We start from the raw sequence: 22,272 nt of genomic DNA, 5'->3' as shown, positions 1-22,272 counted from the left end.
TGGAGAGAGTTGAAATGCAATTCCTCGTATGTCTGGTTTTGCAGCTCGTAGATGACATTTCGCCGGGGTGCAACTAGGTCTAGTATATAAAGGCCCCGGACGCAACTAGGATTACCCCAGACATGTGGGGACCAACCAGCTCGGGGAGCAGAGGCCTCCTTTTCTAAAAGTCTAGTGCGCGCCTTTGCGCAAGTATCTCCACAAAATCCCCGCAGATATCTAAGAATAGGGGTTGGTGTTGGCTTGGAGTGTTTGGCCCTGGTTGGGGTAGACGGAGAAGACCGCATATTTAGCTTTTACGTGCTGCAACTCCCGAACTAAGCCCGAACGCTGACACATTGCTTCACCTTTAATCCGAAACGACTCTATTCACGGTTAGATCTAGCGCAAGGAAAATAAAATACAATAATGCATGGATGAAGGCAGATAATAGCACTGGGGGGCATGGCCACTGTGGTGTTAGGCGAGCCAATGCCATAAGCCTGGCACGTTGGACGGCAATGAGTACCTTATAGTACATCGGACTGCCAGGACCGTCGGTCTTGTTGCTCTTCTATCAGGGACCGCAGTGTGAGGTATACACGGTGTGCTTTAGACGACCGATGTCCGCTGTAGAGCTACCCGCGGGGAACGCCTGGAGGCAAAGGTGACTATTAAAGTGTTTCATTTGGCGAGAGAGATAGGTACGGGCATCCCTTGTAGTCGCAAGTATTCTGTTCTCTGGGATCAGCAACTGTTGTTTGGAGATCAGGCAGTATGTTACCTTGTAAACCTCTGTCCCCCACCAGCTAAATTTGTCCGACGCCCCTGTATAGTAGATGGTAAAAAAGATGATAAGCCCCGCCAGGGAGACGGAGGAGTCTAAGGCACTTCCAAGAACATAGTTATAGCTGCGCCACCATGCGTTGTGATTACGTCGGATGAATACCCCGAAGACGAGCCCAACAATCGCCCAGCTGCCGTAGTTCATGCCAGTGGCGGGTGGGATATAGTTCAACCCGCCCAAAAATAAAGGCACATTAACATACCTCCACATGGATTTAGGATACCGCCGCCTTAACAGGAATACCAGAACAGGAAGGGACCCACCAAGTATCAAAAGGTAGAACAGGCTTCTATACCCCGAAACTGTAGAGAAGAAACGACGCGGACCAATGGCCCCCCAAATAATACTAGTATTGAAATCGGTCCGTGCAAATGGACACGAAAACCCATTAATTGCATCGGAAGTGCAAATGCCCTTGATATGCCCCAGCGCCCAATTGATAACAGCGACTTGGCCTACGGTTCCAATGGCAATCCCAACGCACTGTGTCAGAAAGACGGACCCGGGAGATATCTGACATACTTAGCATGAAGCTGTGGCTGGGAAAGGCTATAAGTCCAACTCACGTGGTAATAGGAGCAGAGTTTCATATCCTGCGAGAAGGAGAGCCCATTCAGGATCGTGGTATAACCAAGCCCTACAAACCAGTTGTTTGCGAGAGGTTTACCCTCCCAGAGGAAACCACCCACAACCCGACACAAGATTTCGATCCCCACTTTGAGATTGGCACTCGCATAGATCAAAGTCACCTACAGCATTTTAGATTCTTAGCCTATTTTCAGGATCAGGAGAGATGTCAAACCTACCGGATAGAAGAAAACGCCGGCAATCAGGAACGAGAAAAGCACCCCGTACCATCGCAAATCCAAGTGCCAGAACTCAATGGAAAAGATTGAAAAGAAGAGACCCAAACCAAGGGCTATAATATACCACCAAATGGGAACATCATCATCACCCTTCTGCGGTTCTTCATTCTGAGCATTTTCCTTCCTCAGAAATAGCGTCCGAATAAGGTTCCAGGGCTTTTTGATTGCCGCCACGAGAACGTCACTATGCTCAAGAGATACCCAAACAATAAGCGAAGCTAGTGTAGCAATAGCCAAGGCAAATGTATTCAAAGCATAGGTTATAGGCATGAATACCTTGGCATGCCTGTCAGTATACGCATTCGATCACTAAATCCAGATATTGAGATGTTTCCTTACTGGAGAATAGTTCTCGTACTTGACAACATCTAGTTGGAAGCTAGTCCCCTCACCTAATACCCTGGATACATTATAAACAGCCCCAGTGTTGTCGTATACTTAAGGAGGTGTCATTATAGCTCTTAGTCTAAGCTTTGGAGGGGAGCATAGAGCTTACTATCAGAACTTTGAAATGGGAAATACCCAGTATTCCACACATTCGTATAATAGCAGGCGGTGGCCACGACGTATACCCAAAAGACCAGAGCCACAGCAACATTGACGATTGCCCAGGACGGTACAAGCAAAGGCGAAGTAACGTAGGCTACCTGGCTCCCTGGAAAGCAGGACGAATTGTATTAGCGAACCAGAGAATTTAATTAATACCTCGGTACTTACAGTCGAAGGTAAGTGGCAAAAGCCCCATGCCGGAGGAAACGCCAAATACCTGATTAACCACATGGTTCGAGGGGTTGATCCAACAGGGAAAATTGAAATAGCTCAGCGATGGAAACAGAAAGTCGGGTAGCCAATACCAGAAAAACGATCCAGCGAACACCAGGCAGAAGAATGCGAAACCTGATATTCGCCAAGTTGGCGAGCTGTACATGAATTAGCTTTCCAGTGCGGTGCGAGGTGGAGGACAACAAACCTCGACCTTTCAAGCCCCCCATGGCGGTGCAGGACTCCTGTCAGGGAAGTGGTACTAAGTAACCCAGGCCACAGAAGACTTTTAGGCTTGACCAGGGTCGATCGGGTGAGCCCAGAAAACGCAAAGCCGATGAGAAACAGTGCCAGGATCATCAGTATCTCAAATGCCCAACCAGTCTCCTTCCCAAAGAATTTCTTTTGCTCTATGAGGAGATCAACGGTCATACGAGTATAGAAGCTGATATTAGCCATGATGAATATGAGGGTATGTTCCTACGGACATTAGCTGTTGATTGATTCAGCCTTGGGCGGATGCTCAACCTTCTTGTTGAAGGGGTGTGGGTTTAGAGAAATCCTCCACCTCAATATTTTCACCTCGTAGTCCGGTACCCATGTGTCCCAGAGGCGGGCAACCGGGAAAGCCAAGAGCTGGGCTGTCGACTTTGCGATGCTGATGGACGGGCTTCGCAGTTCAAATATGGTATTCAACCCACAGCCAACAATGGCAAAAACCACACCAATCACCCACATCCTGAGGGTAAGAGCATGCTGACCGGATTCGTCGTCGATAGGATTAATCTGCGCTGCCGCAAGTTCCTCTTCAAGCCAACTGGAATCGTCTATAATTTGTGTTAGCTTTCGATGTTAACAAACGGAGAATGAGGTTCCATATAGCGAACCTGACTTATCAGTAACTTGAGTGTTGATCGTTTTGCCCATAGTGACATGGGCCCTTGTTGAACACATATATGAGATCAAATTTTCTGCAGGAGGGAAATTCGATCAGATAAGATCAAACGATCAGATTATTTATACGTCGGAACCCTCGCTAGTCCTTAGTGGACGCGCCATAGCGTGGATAAAGAGGAAGCAAAGTATCCACCAGAGGTCTCCTGTATTCCAACAGGAAAGGAGCTAGTTTACTAGGCCCTACGAAACGTTACTACTGCCTGTTACACTGATTCTGTCACGCTGGTTCAGCGGCTGCGGCTACGATAAGGGCCATGGAATGCCGGCTTAGCAGGTCAAAGATGAAGCAGCACTTGAGGGAAACGATATTGGAACAGATAGATTTGAGTTGAGAAATCTGATTCTGAAGACGAAGTGGTCAAGATACATCAAGTGGATATTATAGCGTACTGTCTTTGACAACAGGGGATGGAAATCTCGGACATTTCAGGCCCAAACCCGAACACCCCATCCTGCAGGACACGGCTAAAAATCCGGAAGCTCGCTTGTCTGTTTCGGAAAATAATATATATATTAAAATGCAGAGACAGTTGAATTATGGATAGAGGCCAGCTACTACGGAAAGAAATCGCATATGCCATTAAACCCCCACGTACAAGATTCACCAAGTGACATAATAGTTTGCCATGTAATATGGCACCAGAACTTACTAAAAGGGGTACTTGCTTTAAATGGTTTAACAGACTAAAATTTTCAATGACAGTTCCAAGCACACGTAACTAGCCAACTTCGCCAGCCCCCTCTGGAAACGATATCTCCAAGACCTTGAAGGAGATACAAAGCAGAATTCATAGTCTGCTTTTGCCTCTATTCCATGCGGTCATCATACAGCTCCCCATGCTGCTAACAAGCAACCGTCCTTCATCATATGATAACAATTCTTTTGATGTTGATTGCGGGCTTCGGTAAAACTCAAGAATCAATCAGTTCCACCATGAATTGTCCCACCATTCAGTCGCCACAGTGGTGCTATTCGCTTGGAGGATGATCCCAGTGAGAGGCTTTAGATTCCGTAGCCAAAAGGAGGCCCGGATTTATGAGTTGTCTACCGCATGATAGCTGTTTGAGAATACCAAGGGCACAACACTCCGAACCAAGAATCTGAGTCGGAGATTTCGGCAGGGTGCGCTTTAGGCCTAATGAATGTCCGAGCTGTCTCAAGAGTGGCAACCGCATTGTACTAGACCAATATTTCAGTCTGACTACTGATTATCTTAGTCGGGAATAAATTACATATATAATTGTCGTCCCACAGCTTCGAGTTAGATTATAGTATTCAACCTTGAGGGTTGCTTATATATATCGGAATCCCCCGCTGTCTAATGAAACTGATTTTATGGGCTGAGTAGGAAAAGAACTCCAAGCAAGCCAGCCAAAGGCAACCTGGCCACTGTTTCTATTTGGAGACAGCCAGCAATAATTTATTTACAGACTATCGGCGGCATTTGTGTGGTAATCTTCTGCAAGGGACAGTAGGGAACTGGGTTAGGGCTGGGGCCGTCGGAGATCAGCAGCTTGGCGCCGGAGAAAAAAAGGCAAAAGTCCGCCTCATGTCCGACCAGCGCCGAATCTCTCCGTTTACTCCGTGGAATACTCCGTAGAACTGACGCATCACCTGTAGAAACTAAGGCCTCCACATGATCCATTGCTCTGGATTGGAAGGATATATATCTCGCTCTAGCGAGGGAGTGGAGGGTCCATGGATACGTAATGGAATCCCCATTCACCGCGTGGCGCCCAAGGTTGAGTTCCGGTTTATATCATATTTTGGCAAAAGAATAAAAATAAAATACACTAAAATATGAAAACTGCCTAATAAGGCTTCCTATTTTCCGTAATTCAATCAGTATTCCGAGCATAATACATTGAATGGAGATGCTGGTTTCAGTAGCGGATCCCTTAGCCCAACACCTCCTGGATCACGTCGGCTGTTTTCTCAACAATGAAATCCACATCAGATTTTGTGACATTGTAAGGAGGAGAAATGATGATATGATCTCCCTTTACACCGTCCACACCAGCATTTCCAGGCATTAATGAGATCCGATGTTCCGATTTTAGCCCTGTCGCGTGAAGCGCAAAGGCAAGGCCCTTAGAGGGTGGGAAAGGCTCTTTCGTTTCCTTGTTTTGAACAAATTCCACCTAAAGTACAGTGAGGTTAGAGTCGGCCAACGAGAGGACATGGGCAATAAGTGTACTTACTGCCCACCACAGACCCCGACCACGGATATCCCCCACGTGTGGGTGATCAGAAAGACGGGCCTTCAACTGCTGGCCAAGATATTCCCCCATTTTGCGAACATTTGCAAGGAGGCTGTCGCTTTGTATAATCTCCTGGACTTTGCAAGCTGCAGCACAGGCAACTGGGTGTCCTTGGTATGTCTGGCTGTGCACAAAGGCACCAGTGCCCTTGGTCAGGGTGTTTACCACATGCTCGTTAATGAGCAGGGCTCCAATAGGGCAGTATCCAGCTCCGAGGCCTTTTGCAACAGCCTGAAGGTCGGGAACAATACCCTCCTGCTCCCAGGCATGCAGGGTTCCAGTACGGCCCATTCCACACATCACCTCGTCCAGAATAAGAAGGGCCCCGTGGCGCTCACATACTTCTTTCATGGCCTTTAAATATCCTGGAAGAGGCGGGACACATCCCAAAGTCTGTTCAAGAGCTTAGCCAATATGACTCTCTACGTAGGAAAAACGAAAACGCTTACGGATCCCGCCATAGTCTCCAGGGCTACCGCGCAAATGGTATCTTGTCCTTGCCTTTGGAACTCATCCTCAAGTTCCTGGGCTAATCGCGCGACGTAAGCCTTGGGTGACTCGGAAGGCAGCATATCGCGATAGGGGTGGTACTGAGAGACGTGAGTGATATTGCTCGACAAGATACTCTCGTAAGGCGCTCGCCGGCCCTGGTGGTGGCCCAGGGCAAGGGATCCGAGAGTGTTCCCGTGGTAAGAAAGCTTGCGTGCGATGAGCTTGGTCCGTTGAGGCTGCGGGGTGGGCAACTCGCGGAAATACTGCAAGGCCATCTTAATGGCTGCTTCCATAGCCTCAGTTCCTGTCGTTGGTCTACGTTAGCAATACTCGGTGCTGCCAGATGGTTTGGAATGGACTGCTTTGATACCAGAACTAACGATAAACGCGCGGGACATTTTCCCGCCTGTGGACTGGGACAGCATCGTCGCGAGCTTCTCTGCAGCATCGTTGGTGAAAAATAGCGAGTAGCAATATGGAACCCTCTTGAGCTGCTTCATGATAGCATCATGGACTCTTTCGTCGCTGTGGCCCAAACAGGAGACAACCGCCCCACTAGTCGCATCGAAGATCTTCAAACCCTCTTTGGTGATCAGGTAATTACCTTCACTGCCAACGATAGTCAGAGGTCTCTGCCGAAGCTGGCGGTACATGACCGCGCTCGAGGAGTCCCTCGGAGTTAGGGTATCGGGCTGCGCTTCACGGGCCATTCTGTTTTGGAGGTTGCGGGTTATCGGATTGAGGATCTCTTGAATGAACAACCCTTTTCTTTTGGATTCGTTGAAAGCTGCGTGCTTCTTATGTGGCTCTGGCTGCGATGGGGGCTTCTCTCCAAGCCTCGTGCGGAGTATACAGCTTCTAGCCTCAAGCACTTTTCTCCGATCCCCCGCAGAACATATTGGTCTGGACACGGACAGTGGCATTTTGATATGACAGTATCTCCGACCAAGCACCAGTCGGTCTTGCCAAATCCGAGGAGTGCCCCGTTGAGAGATTGGTTCAAAATCAGTCCACACCACGGCAACAGCAGAGAAAGGTCCGGCTGGGCGTATCTATAGAGGACTTGTGGAACATTAGTTCCCCCTGGAGCGTAGTCGGGGCTGGCGGATGTCCTCTGATAGTGGTCCTGTGAATAATCCTCAATTCGGGCTTTACCCCAATATACGGATCGGAGTACAGTAGTATCCCATGCCCCACCCCCGCTTCTTTCTGTAGCCATTTGATCAAGACTGAAGCAATCAGGCCTACAGACTATGATATCCGAAGGCGGATGGGGTATTGGTGCTCTGAGCGGAATTGGTAGACGGTCTTCTCCGTGCTTGCCTCGAACAGCACGGGGACGTATACTTCCCCAACACCGAGGCTTGGGTCGCGAAGTACTTAAAGACTTGCTGGGTATGTAGGGCACGGCAGGACGACGTGATACTTCTAAACGGACATCTTTATATCCTTCAACCCTCCAGTATGGCCTCCAGTCAATTCCGCGTTGCACTCAAAAAGGCGCACTTGCTTGAAACTCGGGGATTCATCGCCGGGCAATGGAAACATGCAACGGGCAACAAGGTCTTTCCTGTTTATGAACCATCCACAGGCCAAGTGCTAGCAGAGAGCGCAAATTTCTCGACGTCGGATTTCACCGATGCCATCGAGAGTGCCGACCGCGGTTACCGGGAATTTTCCAAGTCAACAACCGCCAAAGATAGACAATCTGTACTGCGCAAGTGGAATGACCTGATATTGGACAACATTGACGACTGTAAGCACACTAGCCTCCAAGAAGTGTATGTCATGTTGCTGCAGTATAACTGACGATAACGTCTAGTGGCACGGATCCTCTCGCTTGAAAACGGCAAGGCCCTCACGGAGGCCCGGGGCGAGATAGGCTATGCCGCCTCCTTCGTGTCATGGTTTGCAGACGAAGCTGTCCGAAGTTACGGGGATACAATCCCTTCATCGTTTCCCGACACGTCGGTCCTTGTTTTCAAGCAGCCTGTTGGGGTTTGCGGGATTATCACGCCATGGAACTTCCCCGCGGCGATGATCACTCGAAAGATTGCGCCTGCGTTTGCAGCAGGGTGTTCGGTTGTTATCAAGCCTCCCAGCGAAACCCCATTCAGCGCCGCAGCTTTTGTGAAGCTTGCTCTAGAAGCGGGCATTCCGTCTGATATTGTGAACGTCGTGCCTACAAAGGACCGCGAGGCGTCTTTGGCTCTAGCTACACACCCTAAAGTCAAGAAACTTAGCTTTACAGGATCCACCAACGTTGGCAAGATGCTGACGAGGCTGTGTGCTGATACAATGAAGCGAGTGAGCATGGAGCTTGGAGGGAATGCTCCGTTTATTGTTTTCGAAGATGCAGATCTTGACAAGGCTGTAGACGGTGCACTCGCCTCCAAGTTCCGTGCATCAGGACAAACCTGCGTTTGTGCCAACCGCCTCTACGTGCACCAAGCAGTTCTCGAGGACTTCACTCAGAGGCTTATTGCAAAGGTCCGGCGGTTTAAATTGGGTCGCGGCACTGACCAGGGAACTACTCATGGTCCACTCGTCAATGTAGCAGCCGTGGAAAAAGTCAAGACGCATGTTCAGGATGCCATTGAAAGGGGTGGAAAGCTTCGCTACGGGGGAAAGGTGCTCGACAGGGAGGGCTTCTTCTTCGAGCCTACAGTCATTACCGATGCAACAAAGGATATGCTTCTTGCCCAGGATGAGACCTTTGGTCCAGTCGCTGCTATCTTCCCCTTCAACTCGGAGAATCAGGTTGTCGAGTTAGCGAATGACTCCAGTTTTGGCCTGGCGGGATACTTCTTTAGCCAGGATGTTAGTCGGGTGTTCCGCGTGGCCCAGAGGCTCGAGTGTGGTATGGTTGGTGTGAATACCGGGCTTCTTAGCGCTGTTGAAGCTCCATTTGGAGGAATCAAGGAAAGCGGTGTTGGGCGCGAGGGTAGCAAGTATGGCCTGAGCGAATACCAGAACATAAGGTCTGTCACTATTGGGAATCAGCAGTCTTGAGGAGCTCGGGGGCAGTGTCGAGGAGCAATGTTGTATATACTGATTCTAGATAAGGGCCGTGAATAGTTCGGAGTAGATATTGCTAGGAGCTTGTAATGCAGTACAACCTCATTAATTGGAATTATCACTCTGTCACTGAATCGGAGCACTTCGATCTCCCCGTTTTCTTCTATATAAAAAAGAGGGATACTTCAACTGCTGATGTATTGATAAAATGCCCCTGGTACTAATTTAAATGCACACCAAAGGACAGACGATCGTATAGCTAGATATCTAACATGTTCCGTTACAACTTCCCTTCATTTGACTGACGAGTGATTTCATCATATCTTAGATATGACTCGAGGAGGACCTGCGCCCCAACTATGCAGCTGTTGTATTTCTGGTCAGTATCTCCCGTTCTCTCGTGAGGAACAATAACTTACTCCTCCGGCCTCGAATACTCAGCCGGATTGTGGCTAACTCCATCCCTGCAGCGGACGAAGACCATTGCAGTGGGAACCTTGCGACTTGTGTACACACTGTCATGTCCTGCGCCACTTGCGATTTCCTGCTCGCAGCCGATCGAACGGGCAGATTCTCGAATGCACTGCAGCATCGTCGAGTCAAACGTCAAAGCTGGCGACGACCAGATCATTTCAAAGGAACTGGTCAGTCCGTCATTCTTGGAGACCACCTCCAGCCGATTCCTGATTGCCTCTTCAATTTCCTGAATGAGCTCATCCGTCGAGGCCCGGGTATCTACGTTCAGACGGACATGGCCTGGAATGGTGTTGATGCTTTGCGGGAGAGAATTGATGACGCTGACCGTGGCGCGGGCCCCGTGCTGAGCAAAGTAGTCCTGCGTGACGACATTGTTGACCTCGACTGCGAACTTTGCTGCTCCTAGCAGGGCGTCGCTGCGTCCGGGCATGGGAGTAGTGCCAGTGTGCGATTCCCGGCCACGGATGTCAACACTGTACCATCGAATGCTCTGAACTCCCTTCCCCACGGCAACAGGTTCCTCGCGAGTGTCCAACACTGGCCCTTGCTCAATGTGTACCTCGAAGTGGGCGAGCAAAGGGTTCGCGTCATAGGATGCTGGCGTCGACCCCAGGTATCCGATGCGCTCAAGCTCGGCCTTGATTGTGCGGCCATCGGAATCAGCACATGTGTGGGCAAAGTCATTGCTAAATCTCCCTCCCCAGACACCGGCTCCCAGCATCGCAGGAGAGAAACGAGCCCCTTCCTCATTGGTCCAGTTGACGACTGCCAAAGGCGCATACGTCCGGATCTTGGCCGCGTGGATGACCTGAAGCACCTCGATCGCACTAATGACGCCCAGGATACCGTCATACTTGCCGCCGGTTGGCTGGGTGTCCAGGTGCGAACCGAGACCGATGGGTGGGATATTGTTATTTACTCCCGCGCGGATTGCGAAGATGTTGCCCATGGTATCGACCTTATGGACGCAACCACAGGCCTTGGTTGTTTCAATAAACCAATCACGCGCTTTTTTGTCATCATCGTTGCATGACAGCCGATTCATGCCACCGTCAGGTGTGCTAGCAATAAGTGGTTTGCCAGTTAGAGGGCGGCTCGAACGCAGTGATTGTAAACTCACCTGCCCCATGTACAGGCTGCCTCCAATGTCGCAATAGCCCTGTTTCCGTTGACTTTCAGAGATGCATACTTTGCTGGTAGCGGCGGCATTTTGTCTAAGGACGGCGGAAAGGGTTCGTATAGAGCGCGCTTTGTATCACTCCCAGTGTGGAAAAGAAAGGACAGAAAAAATGGGAGAGTCGCGGGCGAGTACTGAGAATCGAACTGCTTTTGTAGCTTTATTATACCTGTTTCGCAGCACAGTCGCATCCACATATGGGGTCGTCTCATGTGGGCAAATACCCCAACTCCCCGTACCGGAGATGTCCGCACGCGTGGGGAGACTCCTGCCTACCGGTCATAACCCTGATGTCCGATCTCCGGACTTGATGTCCGATCGATTGTTCTCCATTCCTTGCCCCGGACTCTTGTGCAGGAGAGCTTCAGGTAGCAAAGGAAGCACTCCCATAAGCATGGATGGCTGCCAGCGAAGTGTCATTTCGTGCGCGCGATGTCGGCGACGCAAGATAAAGGTGAGTAAGCCATGATTCCCTATCTGCGTACGATGCTGAGCAAACAACTACCCTCAGTGTGACAGGAAACTACCGTCATGCTCCAATTGTCTCCAAAGCCAGTCGGAGTGTGTGGGCGTCCAGCCCTTGGAGGGCGGGCTCTCCGTTGTACCTCGAAGCGTGGTTCAGCACCTGGAATCTGAGATCGCAGCTTTGGAGATACAGTTGGCGCAAGGAACACGTCCACAGGCTTCTGAGATGCCCGGCTTGCCCTTGCCAGACGGCAATTCCGTTGCATCCTTGCCACGTTCCAGCGCTATTCGCCGGGAGATCATGAACAGCAGTGGGCTTTACCAGATGATTGCGGCCACATCTTCAGTCGGACGGGACATGGCAAATTCAGCCTTACGAGTCCGTCTGGAACTGACACCGTCATTTGTAGAAGGGGCGTCTATGGCGGGTTGTCGTGGGCACAACGTACTTGAGCCGGGGGACCATCCTCTACATCAACCCGACAGTGACTCTGGCCTTATACCTCCATTTGATATCGATGCCATTTCAGGATTAGTTGAAATGTACATTGTCCACGTTTGGCCGCTGTACCCTTTCGTCGAGGTGAATACGCTACGGCAACAATTTTCTCGAGTCTCACAAGGCGCCTGCTACCCATCTGGAGAAGGCACTTCCGCCAGACATCAGGACATGTTCACAATATATCTTGTGGTGGCGATCGCTATCACATTGGATAATAGAATTGATAGCAATGGAACTACCTGCATGGACCTGTCTTTTAGACTGTTCAAGCAAGGAATTCATCACCGTCTTCGGGATGATTCATACCAGACTGATTTAGCCTGCCTCCAATCCACCCTCTTCATTCTTCTCTATGCTTCAATAAACCCATCTGCTGCAAATGTCTGGACTCTCAGTGGTAGCGCCATGCGATCTTGCATCGAACTTGGACTTCACCGCGAACTATCTGCTTCTCACAACCTGGGAGCGGATGCACTACAGCTTAGGCGACGTACCTTCTGGTCTGCATACTGTTTTGATCGCTCAATATGCAGTGCCCTCCACAGACCAGTCTCCATTCCAGATGTGGCCATTGACACTATTTGTCCGAGTCCCGATAGCAGCGGCGACGACTCTACTTGGGTATGGTGGACCAAGTTCCAGCAAATCAACTCGATGATTCTTCACGTCCATTTCCAAAAGGATTTGCTGTCTGACAGAACGGAATACCAATCCTGGCTCCAATCAATGGACGACAAGCTCGAAGCATGGTATTGGCAATGGGAAAACCAGGCAACGTCACCGGGGGGTAATCTGCGAAAGCTTGCCCTGCTGCGTGGCCGGTTCAGCCTTCATCGACCCTCACCCCAAGTACCAATTCCCTCTGTAAGCAGTCTTGTGGCGGCGTTTCAGAACACTACGGATTGGATTCGCCTGTTCAGAGGTTATCTTGACGGGGCAAGGCTTCGGCAAGGATGGTTCGCCTCCCACTATGCTTTTGAAGCGGCCATCATCGCTCTTTTCTCCCTCCGACATGCCCCATTCCAGATAAGACGGATATTCGAGCCGCACGAAATACTGGACAGAACTAAGTGTTTTACAACTTGTCTGCTCACAATTGCTGCCCAGGGATGGAGCCATATTGTAGGCCATGCCGGTACCTATGAGAGACTCCTAGGGCCCTTGTTGGAGGTGCTCTTTGTGCCAATAAGCGACGTGCAACAAGGTTTCCACTATGTGTATGACGAGGAGTTGCGTCACTATCTGCAATCAGGACAAGAGGTATCTGAATTACAGTTGTCTGGCTGCTCAAAAGAGCTGTCTGATATAAACATGGAATTATTCGGCGACCTCTCCCACATGTTCAGTGTCAGCACTTGACGTTCAGACCTCATTTCTAAGTGCCTAATGTAAGAGAGTAGGAATCTGTTAAGAAGATTTATTTATATATTATTTTACTCTATCAACAGATCGTAGTCCAGGAATAGCGTCCTGAAAGCGACAACGATGAAACCACACATACCCCTGTAGCCCCGATTCCTCAAACAATCCGGCTGAAATTTCCCACATCGCCTCCTAGAAGCCATGCGCGAATGTTCGCCAGTGCCATGTGCTGGAGGCGTGTGATTGTTGGCTGTGTCAACCAGGCCAGGTGTGGAGAAACGATCAGATTTACAGATTCGTGGGATTTACCAGCCAACAGAGCGTTCGAGAAACCGGCTGGTTCCTCCGAGAAGACATCCGTCGCAGCTCCATATATCGCACCTTGATCAAGTGCAGTCAGCAAGTCCTTCTCGTTGACAACGCCCCCTCGCGAGACATTAACCAACACTGCGTCAGGGCGCATCAATTGGAATTCAGGGCCTGAAATGGAGTTGAATGTGCTGCTTTCAAGGGGCAGACAAACCATGACCACCGTTGAGTTCCGCAAAACGTGGTCGAAATCATGGCGGTTATCGTGGCCACCACTGGCTGGTTCATTCTTGCGCGCGGACACCAGCACCGTCATCCCGAGCGCGGAGCACATATCTGAGATTGTTTTACCTGGCAGCCAATTGATAAGTTATGCGATACAAGTAAACGGGACACACATTGCGTAGTAGTCCTTACCCACGCGGCCAAATCCTATAATCCCCACTACCTCGTCCCCGAGGCCAACAGGGGCCTTACCGTGCCTGTCCAGCAGCCTCGACATCAGCGTTCCTTCGGCTTCCCATGGACTTTTGGCACCCTTGCCGTTGGCCGACTCGCCGTTGGTCCCGAGTGTGGCATGATGCAGCCGCACCAGCTTCCGTCGACATGCGAGAAACAGGGCGAGGGCGTGTTGGGCTACCGCATCTGTGTTGGCCCCCGGGCAGTTCTTCACCTGGATATTGCGCTCCTTGCAGGCTTCTATATCGATGTTGTTTGTCCCAGAGGCCATTACCACGATTAGCTGAAGGTGAGGGCAAACATCTCTAGCCAGAACAGCGCGTGCAAGGCGAAGAGTGGTAACAATGATGATGGAAGCATCTACAATCCGCCCTGGGATATCCTCCGGCGCTGAGCGGCTGTAGGCCTCTAGTGAGACTTCGACCGGGAGGGACGAGAAATCTGGGAGGGGACAGAAAAAGGTTTCGAGCGCAACGATCTTCGTGGGCGTCATCTTTCCTTAGTAGCCTATGGGTAGCAGGTAATCGTGTGCAGGTTCATTTGTCTTCTTAAGAGCCGTAGACTGCGAATGAATGTGGCGGTTCCTCGGCTTTGTTCCGGGATTCAGACGGAGATGGGCGCGCATGGGATATCTCGGAGATTCTATCGGAGTTTTGCGATCTCAATTGGCTTTCCTACTCTCTCTATATTTACATTCTTCGTGCTATAATGACTAAACATGCAATTGGGCCTTGCTATCTACTTCCGGTGGCACTGATGTCTCCTGTATGAGTGTATACATTCATAGCTCCCCGCTACGAAACCCTTCACCAGCTGTAGAGATAGCGCGTTGCACAGCAACCTCGAGAGTGTCTACTTGGGCCGCCCCAATCAACTCATTATCCCTTGACTCATATAATGTTCCGCCTTCCGTCCAGATCCTCCGTAGCGTATAAATCGGTGCCAGCGGGTTTGCGTCTTTGTAAGCGTTGTCCTCCAGAAGCCTGAGAGTTTCGAGGCTGGTATACTGCACCCGCCAATTCAGCAGTGCGCCCATCTGCCTCTCGAACTCGGCAAGTATATCGTTCGGTGTGGTGGTGAAGGAATTTACCTTGAGAGCTTTGTTCCGGGACGCTTCGGGGTGAGCGAGAGAAGCAACAAGTAATTTTCCAACACTGTTTTATGTCAGCCTCGAGCCCGTCGATCGAGAGTGCAGTAACTCCTACTCATTCATCGTTGTCAAGCTGATGGGATCCCGGCCGTCCCCAAGTAGGACGGCTTGTCTTTTCTCAACGTCAAACGAACCAGCCCTAGGGTCTTGATTAAACTTCCCCAGGTAAAGGTCTGCATAGGGACCGGTCACCAAGTACGTGTATTCAAGACGTCTAGGAGACGACTTGAACCATTCCCGTACTCGGAGCTTGGCTTGGTGTGGCTTCTCCTTGAATGAATCGCTGGAATATTCGATGTCGGTCCCAAACTCGGAGGGATAGAAACGCTTCACGTCACTGCAGGATTCCGCCAGGTCAAGCAGTTGGATCTGTGCCAGAAGCATATTGCGACCGAGACAGCTAACAACGGTGTCGAATCCTAAGCCGCCATGTCTAAGTATTAACCATCGGAGCGACACATTAGAGCCACTGCGTACCTTGATATGCGTTCCGGACATGGTCGCTGTTCTCAATATTGCCAACAAAGGTCTCTGCACCCCGGCTACGCAATGAGTCCAGCACAGCGGGCTTTGACTCGGCCGTCGATGGCGAGGTGAAAACGCCAACGCGATCGAAAGAACCGGGTGGCGCGGCTAAGATGGCATCGACGATGATCTCGCCGATGACGCCCGTGGCTCCAAAGATAAGAACATTTCGAAGCTGGCTTGCCATTTTGCTGTATTAGATTGTCAATGCAGCTAATGGGTCTAGAAAACATCCAAGGTGAGTCCGGGTGCCTACTTATATTGTACGTCCCTAGGCCGTATCATATCGGACATAAATTCGGGGAAATGATCAGGTTGAACCTGTAGGAGATGTCCGCTCTCTGACCCCAAACAATGAACTGAGTCAAAGGCCGAGTCTCATGATTTTTGGAATTACTGCATCGAACAATTTCTTATATACGTTTAACATGCCGACCATACCCGGCCATCGCTGAACACACCAGCTTAGCAGCACTAGACAGGACCCAGCCACCACATGAGCTTCCTGAAAGCAATCCGAATGGTTTTCACTCGCGTCATCAGCACTGTCTATCATCGAGATAAATTTTACCCGGTCGTCGAGTGCCAGCAGGCAATGAGCCATCACAGTCAGGCCAGCAAGGTAAATGTGGTGGGCCGATATAAAGGTCAATGGGAAGGTTCCCGACGGAGACGACCGTGGTGACCGCAGAATCCCCTCGTAGATACTTATAAGTCTACATGCAGCCCAGTAACTATCTCGTGCCACTGTCACTCTTTCACCTTCAAACATAGCGTCAGCCGGAGCTTGCAGTTGCTGAAGACCCTTCATGATCCACGACTGGAAGAGCAGAATCACAGTGCAGTGGTACGCCAGCTCACATGTTATGCTCACAATATCTTGCGGCGGGTCAGTCTGGTTCAGGCCCTGTCTCCAAGCCGTCAACTCATTACATTGGTCAGTATACCATTGCTCTGGGTAGGGCGGGACACGGGCGGGCAAGTAAATCTGACTGTATAATCTTGACCGTAGAAAGACCAGCTTATAATGATGTGCAATATCTGGGGAGTGAAAGGCAATAGCATGGCCGTCCCCTGGGAAGCGTATATTTTGGTCGGGATACTTTGTCGCGATGATGGTATCAGGAATCTCGCATGGTCTACCAAAGAGCTGTCCTGCAACCCGTTCAAGTGCATACAAGCCCCAAAACGACGCCCGCTGCAGCTGCAGCTTATTATATTCTGCGCTCAGAAATCTGGGCTCCGCATGGTATCCCAATTCAATGCTCAGCCGACAGGCGTAGGATAGTAACCGCCAGATATCCCCCTCATGAGGGCTGAACAAGGAAAACACTATAAGAAGTTGGAGTGCTTGCAAGGACTCTGCTGATGCTTCTGAGGACACCTCTTCTAAATAGCACAATGCATCGACATAGTAATTCATGCTTTGCGTAAGCAGGCGTGGCTCATGCCGTGCTTGATTTGCGCAGGATATCGCGCATACCATACTGATACGAAAGTATTGATGAGCCTCCAGTCCTTGTAAACGCAGTAATGCTCCGGACTCGCTTATCCGTAGTTTCAAGTACACCTGCGTATCAGCCAAGGTGCTAAAAGGGTCTAATATGCCGTACATTATGTTTTCGGCCACAAGGAAAGTATTGACCCTTGATATAACGTGGTCTTCGGGCTCCAACGAGGTAGAGATAAATTGATGGTGCTTGGGGAATTGGATGTCTTCGATTCCGGTAGCTTCAATGCCAATTTCGCCTGATAGCACTTTTGCGATGTGTGCAAAGCTGAGGACTTCGACCGTCAGAGAAAATACAGAGCTAGTACCATAGTAACGCGAGACCTTGCCATGGAGATTGGAAAAGAGAAAGGTCAGGTCAAAGGACGACTCGATTGCTTGACTGGGTGAGACCACTGGGCCATGCAGTTGACCACCTATTCCCTGGGTGGATACTTGCTGTGCATCTACCATGGCTTGGAGGGCATTCCGACGCTTAAGAAGGGAATCCACGTAGCTGGATGGTATGTGTAAGCCATCTTAAGCAGCTACAGCGTTTGGTGAGATAGATAAAACCTTACCTGCGAGGTATACTCTCTTGTAGTGCGTGATCAAAGATTGTACAATCTGCCCTTGCCTTCTCACATCGACGACATGACGGTAGCTGGGTGTCGCACTTCCGCCGCAGGCGATGGCATCGCTCACAAGTTGAGAGCAGCTGCTGTATCTTGGCATCTTCCGGCTTGATTTCATTTTCTGTCGTCGGCGTTGTTTCCGCCGTGGGTGGTGTGGCCGCCATGGTGCATAGTCATTTGGCCTCACCGAGCCCCCCTTGCACAGTTGAGCTGACCCATTCGACTTCGTTTCATCTTTGTTCTCTTATCCCCAATTGTTAATCTCTACATAGTTCCCTGGTCATCGCCGAAAAGTAGAGATCTCCGAAGTAGATGCGGAGAAGACAGTCCGCGAAGGAATACGCCACGTTATGATCGGAGATCGGACAAGACAGTTTTCGCCGACAGCGTGGTCACCCTCCTTGTAGTCGGACTTAATCCCTTCTCGGATATTTCTGAATCTGGCCATTTTGTTGGTGATAAATGACGTCCGTCATATAAAGGGGGTCAATACAGGGCTTCTTGGGCTTCAGACATCAGACATCGAACGCTCAGACTCTTAATCAAGATCAACAGAAACGAACGACACACCGCATCTACTGTTACCATTCGAAAGCATGGGGAAGATTGTTGCAGCAATTGGCCAGTCCCACGCTCCAGGTTGGCCATTTCTACCGTCCCTTTGCGTCAAAACGTTGTGCTGACCACATCCTGTAGGAGCACTCGGCTTCCCAGAGACTGCGCAGCCAGATGCAAGGGCCAGGACCGAGGAGGCCGCTCGCAAGCTTGGTAGGACTCTCAACCAGGCGCAGCCAAACGTCGTCTTCGCATTCTTAGACGACCATTTCGAGAACTTCTACCGCAACAACATGCCCTCCATTGCTGTCGGAGTGGCAGACGAACATTCCGGCCCGGCCGACCAGCTGATGGAAGCCCTCAACGTCAAGGAGAAGTACCGCTTTCCTGGCAATCCGAAGATCGCAGAGAAGTTGATTACGTCCCTTGTGCACGACGGATTCGATGTATCTCGCACCGGTGCTACCGAATTTGGCCAGAATGTGGTCATGCCCTGGGAACTCATGAAGCCCGAGCTTCCCAACGTCACCTTGATTCCGATTTTCATCAACGTGTTCACACCTCCCTTAATCACGTACCCTCGCGCGTATGCGTTTGGGGAGGCCGTAAAACGCGCGATCGATGCCCTCCCCGACGACTGCCGAGTCGCTCTGATGTGCACCGGAGGGCTATCTCACTGGCCCCCTTACTGGAACCCCAACCAGGCCGGTGACCCTCCCACGGACCCGTTCTTGATTAAGATGAAAGAGTTTCAGACCTACGGTCAACCGGTCCTGAAGAAGTACCCGAATCTGTTCGTAGAGCTGGATGAGTACGAAATTGAGATGGCGAAGAAGAACGAGTATCTCAACGAAAAGCACCCACTGGTCAACGCTGACTGGGATCGTTTGTTCCTAGAGCGTTACTGTGACGGAGATAAGAAGTGGATTCAGGATTTGACTTACGAAGGCGTGGAAAAGGACGCGGGCCATGGAGGCCATGAAATCCTAAATTATGTGGCCATGTTTGGTGCTATGGGTGGTGCCAAATCGCGACTCGTGCTTTATGAGCCCGTCATGGAGTGGATCTGTGGCATGGCATACGTGGACTTTGAGGTCCGGGCATGATAGTTGCTGGGAAATCATATGCTCTCAGGCTAGCATAAGCTCTCTGGGGAGAGAGAACGATGGGGCCATGGCAGATGTATGGATGAAATGTGAGCATGTGTTTTATACTACTGCAAATGATGCCTTTATGTACAAACTACCGCCATTCTTTCATATAACTAGTCTTCTCACACGGGCAGAGCATCTGCCACCAATGCTAGTGCTGCTGTTGTTGTTATCTGCTTTGAAACCTATAGCTAAGGGCTCGTTATATGACATACGTATTCTTGACCAGCTCGGCAAATTTCGATATCCCCGATAGCAGCATTATAAGTGTGGTTGGTTCGTGTGTTCGTGACTTCTATCGAAGCATTCAATATCAATTGTAGGCTATTCCTCTTTCTTCCAGTCGGACATGGATGGCCTTCCGATTCACTGCGTCTCCAAGCCATACGATTTATCCCCGAAGGAACTGCCAAGAACGCCAGTTTGCGGGGGTTGGAGAGTGTGGGGAACAGGTGTCTATCAGTAACGCCAATGGAATGCAATAGACAGCAGCAGCCTTATCTCGTCGACGCTGAAGTCCGAGAGTCTAATCACGATAAGCTGACCCCGGACTCTTGTTGAAGGAGATGTCCGCAATTCACAGACGCAATACTCCACGGCTTACGACTTGGGAATGGGCTAAACGCCAATTGGCCAGGCGGAGATCCTGGGTACTTAAATGGCATCTGAGACTCGAGAACTGCGGATATGAGAGTATCGGTCTTCTCTCTACTTCTCGGTGTACCATATCTTCAACTTGAGACTCTATTACAATGGCAAAGCCTTCCAGCGATAAGGACGTCGAGCTTGCACAACTGCCTCAAGATGTCCAGGAAGACATCAAGGGCGAGGTCCTGACGGCCTCTGGCCACGTTCAGGAGCTTGACAGAAACTTCAGCTTGATTAATATGTGTGCCGTCGCCATTGTTATTGGGAACTGCTGGGCTATCACGGGGTCCACGATTGTGAGCACCCTGTCAGTGGTAATGTTGGCGGGACATCGCAATGCTAATATCGCCAGAAATTGTCCATCTACAATGGTGGCTCCCCAGGAGTGATCTACGAATTGTACGCACCCCGTGGGCCCCCCATCGATGGTCTGACACTAACACAACCCTTCAAAGCATCGTCTCAGGCATCTTCTATCTACTGATCACCGCATCCCTGGCAGAGCTGGCCTCTGCGATTCCCTCTAGTGCCGGCGTTTACCACTGGGCAAGCGTCACGCCTGGCAGACGGGCAGGGAGGGTGATTGGGTTTTTTGCTGGATACTGGAACTGCCTTGCATACTCCTTTGGCGGAGCATCGCTCGCCACGATTGCAAGCAGCGGTATATTGCAGATGTGGGAGCTGACTCACCCGGAGCTGGAGCCCCAGAGATGGCACGTCTTCGTGGTTTATTTGGTGCTTGTCTGGGGCTCCACGGCGGTGACGCTGTTCGGCAACCGATTCCTCCCCAAGATAAATAACGTCCTCATGGTTCTGTGCCTTGGAGGCTGGCTTATCACGATAATCGCCGTGGTAGCGCTGCCCTCCAGTCACGGGAGGTCGTATGCGTCGTCGGAATTTGTGTGGAAGAAGTGGCAGAACAATACGGGGTACACAAGCGAAGGTCTTGTGTTTGTCCTAGGGATGTTGAATGGCAGCTTCAATATTGGCACGCCTGACTGCTCTACGCACCTGGCGGAAGAGATCCCCCATCCCGCAGTGAACATTCCCAAGGCAATGGCGGCCCAGATGACCAGCAGCTTCGTGACTACTCTCATCTATCTGATCATCCTGTTTTACACCATTACGGACTTTGGTGCCATCTTGGATCTGGAGGCGGAGTATCCCCTAGCCCCTATCTATCAACAAGTCGCCGGCTCGCGTGCGGGCACCATCGGATTGACAGTAGTGGTTGTCCTGCCTCTCATTGGCAGCATGATGGGGTCCTTCCTAACCTCCAGTCGAGTATTTTGGACACTCGCACGCGATGAAGCAGTCCCTTTCTCGACTTTCTTTTCTCGCATCCACCCAAGGTGGAAGAACCCATTTAACTCTATCATCTTCATCGCTTGCTTTTGTAAGTGTTTAGCCATTGCACTGGACAAAGACCTTTGCTAATATAGTAATATATATAGGCACAGTTATGGGCTTGATCTATCTAGGCAGCTACACGGCATTCGAAGCATTCGTGAGCTCATTTACCGTGCTGACTACGCTTTCATATCTTGCAGCCCTGCTCCCATTTGTCCTCAAACGCCGGGCTAGTGTTCCGCCTGGCCCATTCAGCATGAGGGGGCCACTGGGATGGGTGGTTAACGTCTTGTCATTGGGCTACATGATGGTTTGGATCGTTTTGTATTGTTTTCCAGCCACAAAGGACTTTAACGCCGCGTCGATGAATTGGTCCTCGGTGATAGCAGGTGGTCTGACCGTCCTCGTGGCGCTCTGGTGGTTCACAATTCAGGGCAGATATCAGGGACCGCCTGTGCTGATGGGAGTGGGAGCGAGCCACGAGAGACCTGGCTGTTAGCCTTTGAATACTGGTCCCAGCTCTCATTTTGTAGGAGGCCAACACAGTAATATCTACCCACCCTTCCCACATTTAGTACGACAAATAGTATATATTGGAATCAAGATGGACACAGGAGCATTAGTAATCATTCATGGAGACCATTGTTCATTTTATCAAATTTGGCGAGACAGGTGAATAATATACATGACTCGTGCTGGAAACTCCTTTAGCATATATACCATGCGTAAGAACCGTGCCACAGGCCAAAGGGGGATTTGGAGGCGTACCCACTTTGAGTCCAAGATAGGAAATTCGGAGACACTGGAGAACTGATACTGTGACGTATCCGGGTGG

General features: G+C 50.5%; 10 protein-coding genes across 10 annotated transcripts; 4 read left to right on the top strand and 6 right to left on the bottom strand.

Moving 5' to 3' along the window:
- Positions 1–648: 648 nt before the first annotated feature.
- ASPVEDRAFT_890167 (uncharacterized protein) lies at positions 649–3,381 on the bottom strand (the record flags this gene model as incomplete). The annotated part of the gene is made up of 10 exons (XM_040818485.1): positions 649–713; positions 764–1,339; positions 1,393–1,575; positions 1,633–1,968; positions 2,032–2,129; positions 2,189–2,347; positions 2,410–2,612; positions 2,663–2,934; positions 2,983–3,281; positions 3,342–3,381. The coding sequence occupies 10 exons, from the start codon at positions 3,379–3,381 to the stop codon at positions 654–656; spliced, it is 2,226 nt and encodes a 741-aa protein (XP_040669174.1). The 3' UTR covers positions 649–653.
- Positions 3,382–5,310: 1,929 nt separating this feature from the next.
- On the bottom strand, positions 5,311–6,818 carry ASPVEDRAFT_53834 (uncharacterized protein; the record flags this gene model as incomplete). The annotated part of the gene is made up of 4 exons (XM_040814845.1): positions 5,311–5,553; positions 5,614–6,066; positions 6,123–6,469; positions 6,536–6,818. The coding sequence occupies 4 exons, from the start codon at positions 6,816–6,818 to the stop codon at positions 5,311–5,313; spliced, it is 1,326 nt and encodes a 441-aa protein (XP_040669173.1).
- Positions 6,819–7,629: 811 nt separating this feature from the next.
- ASPVEDRAFT_84857 (NAD-dependent succinate-semialdehyde dehydrogenase) lies at positions 7,630–9,177 on the top strand (the record flags this gene model as incomplete). The annotated part of the gene is made up of 2 exons (XM_040817612.1): positions 7,630–7,921; positions 7,988–9,177. 2 exons carry the CDS (start codon positions 7,630–7,632, stop codon positions 9,175–9,177), a joined length of 1,482 nt encoding a protein of 493 aa, XP_040669172.1.
- Positions 9,178–9,463: 286 nt separating this feature from the next.
- On the bottom strand, positions 9,464–10,869 carry ASPVEDRAFT_133883 (M20 family metallo-hydrolase; the record flags this gene model as incomplete). Its single annotated transcript, XM_040807070.1, has 3 exons — positions 9,464–9,548; positions 9,603–10,721; positions 10,781–10,869. 3 exons carry the CDS (start codon positions 10,867–10,869, stop codon positions 9,464–9,466), a joined length of 1,293 nt encoding a protein of 430 aa, XP_040669171.1.
- Positions 10,870–11,269: 400 nt separating this feature from the next.
- Positions 11,270–13,163, top strand: ASPVEDRAFT_890162 (uncharacterized protein; the record flags this gene model as incomplete). The annotated part of the gene is made up of 2 exons (XM_040818484.1): positions 11,270–11,291; positions 11,332–13,163. 2 exons carry the CDS (start codon positions 11,270–11,272, stop codon positions 13,161–13,163), a joined length of 1,854 nt encoding a protein of 617 aa, XP_040669170.1.
- A 160-nt stretch (positions 13,164–13,323) lies between these two features.
- ASPVEDRAFT_134007 (D-isomer specific 2-hydroxyacid dehydrogenase family protein) lies at positions 13,324–14,427 on the bottom strand (the record flags this gene model as incomplete). The annotated part of the gene is made up of 2 exons (XM_040807083.1): positions 13,324–13,826; positions 13,893–14,427. 2 exons carry the CDS (start codon positions 14,425–14,427, stop codon positions 13,324–13,326), a joined length of 1,038 nt encoding a protein of 345 aa, XP_040669169.1.
- Positions 14,428–14,715: 288 nt separating this feature from the next.
- ASPVEDRAFT_133809 (uncharacterized protein) lies at positions 14,716–15,796 on the bottom strand (the record flags this gene model as incomplete). The annotated part of the gene is made up of 3 exons (XM_040807065.1): positions 14,716–15,088; positions 15,140–15,503; positions 15,562–15,796. The coding sequence occupies 3 exons, from the start codon at positions 15,794–15,796 to the stop codon at positions 14,716–14,718; spliced, it is 972 nt and encodes a 323-aa protein (XP_040669168.1).
- Positions 15,797–15,973: 177 nt separating this feature from the next.
- On the bottom strand, positions 15,974–17,897 carry ASPVEDRAFT_84852 (uncharacterized protein; the record flags this gene model as incomplete). Its single annotated transcript, XM_040817611.1, has 2 exons — positions 15,974–17,615; positions 17,680–17,897. The coding sequence occupies 2 exons, from the start codon at positions 17,895–17,897 to the stop codon at positions 15,974–15,976; spliced, it is 1,860 nt and encodes a 619-aa protein (XP_040669167.1).
- Positions 17,898–18,329: 432 nt separating this feature from the next.
- Positions 18,330–19,394, top strand: ASPVEDRAFT_84851 (uncharacterized protein; the record flags this gene model as incomplete). Its single annotated transcript, XM_040817610.1, has 2 exons — positions 18,330–18,372; positions 18,430–19,394. The coding sequence occupies 2 exons, from the start codon at positions 18,330–18,332 to the stop codon at positions 19,392–19,394; spliced, it is 1,008 nt and encodes a 335-aa protein (XP_040669166.1).
- Positions 19,395–20,191: 797 nt separating this feature from the next.
- On the top strand, positions 20,192–21,936 carry ASPVEDRAFT_134398 (uncharacterized protein; the record flags this gene model as incomplete). The annotated part of the gene is made up of 4 exons (XM_040807125.1): positions 20,192–20,383; positions 20,440–20,486; positions 20,543–21,483; positions 21,542–21,936. The coding sequence occupies 4 exons, from the start codon at positions 20,192–20,194 to the stop codon at positions 21,934–21,936; spliced, it is 1,575 nt and encodes a 524-aa protein (XP_040669165.1).
- Positions 21,937–22,272: the final 336 nt, after the last annotated feature.

Source organism: Aspergillus versicolor, assembly GCF_001890125.1.
Source record: "Aspergillus versicolor CBS 583.65 unplaced genomic scaffold ASPVEscaffold_6, whole genome shotgun sequence".
Lineage (NCBI taxonomy): Eukaryota > Fungi > Ascomycota > Eurotiomycetes > Eurotiales > Aspergillaceae > Aspergillus > Aspergillus versicolor.
Note: the sequence above shows the minus strand (reverse complement) of the source record. Positions and strands in the feature narration are given on the sequence as shown.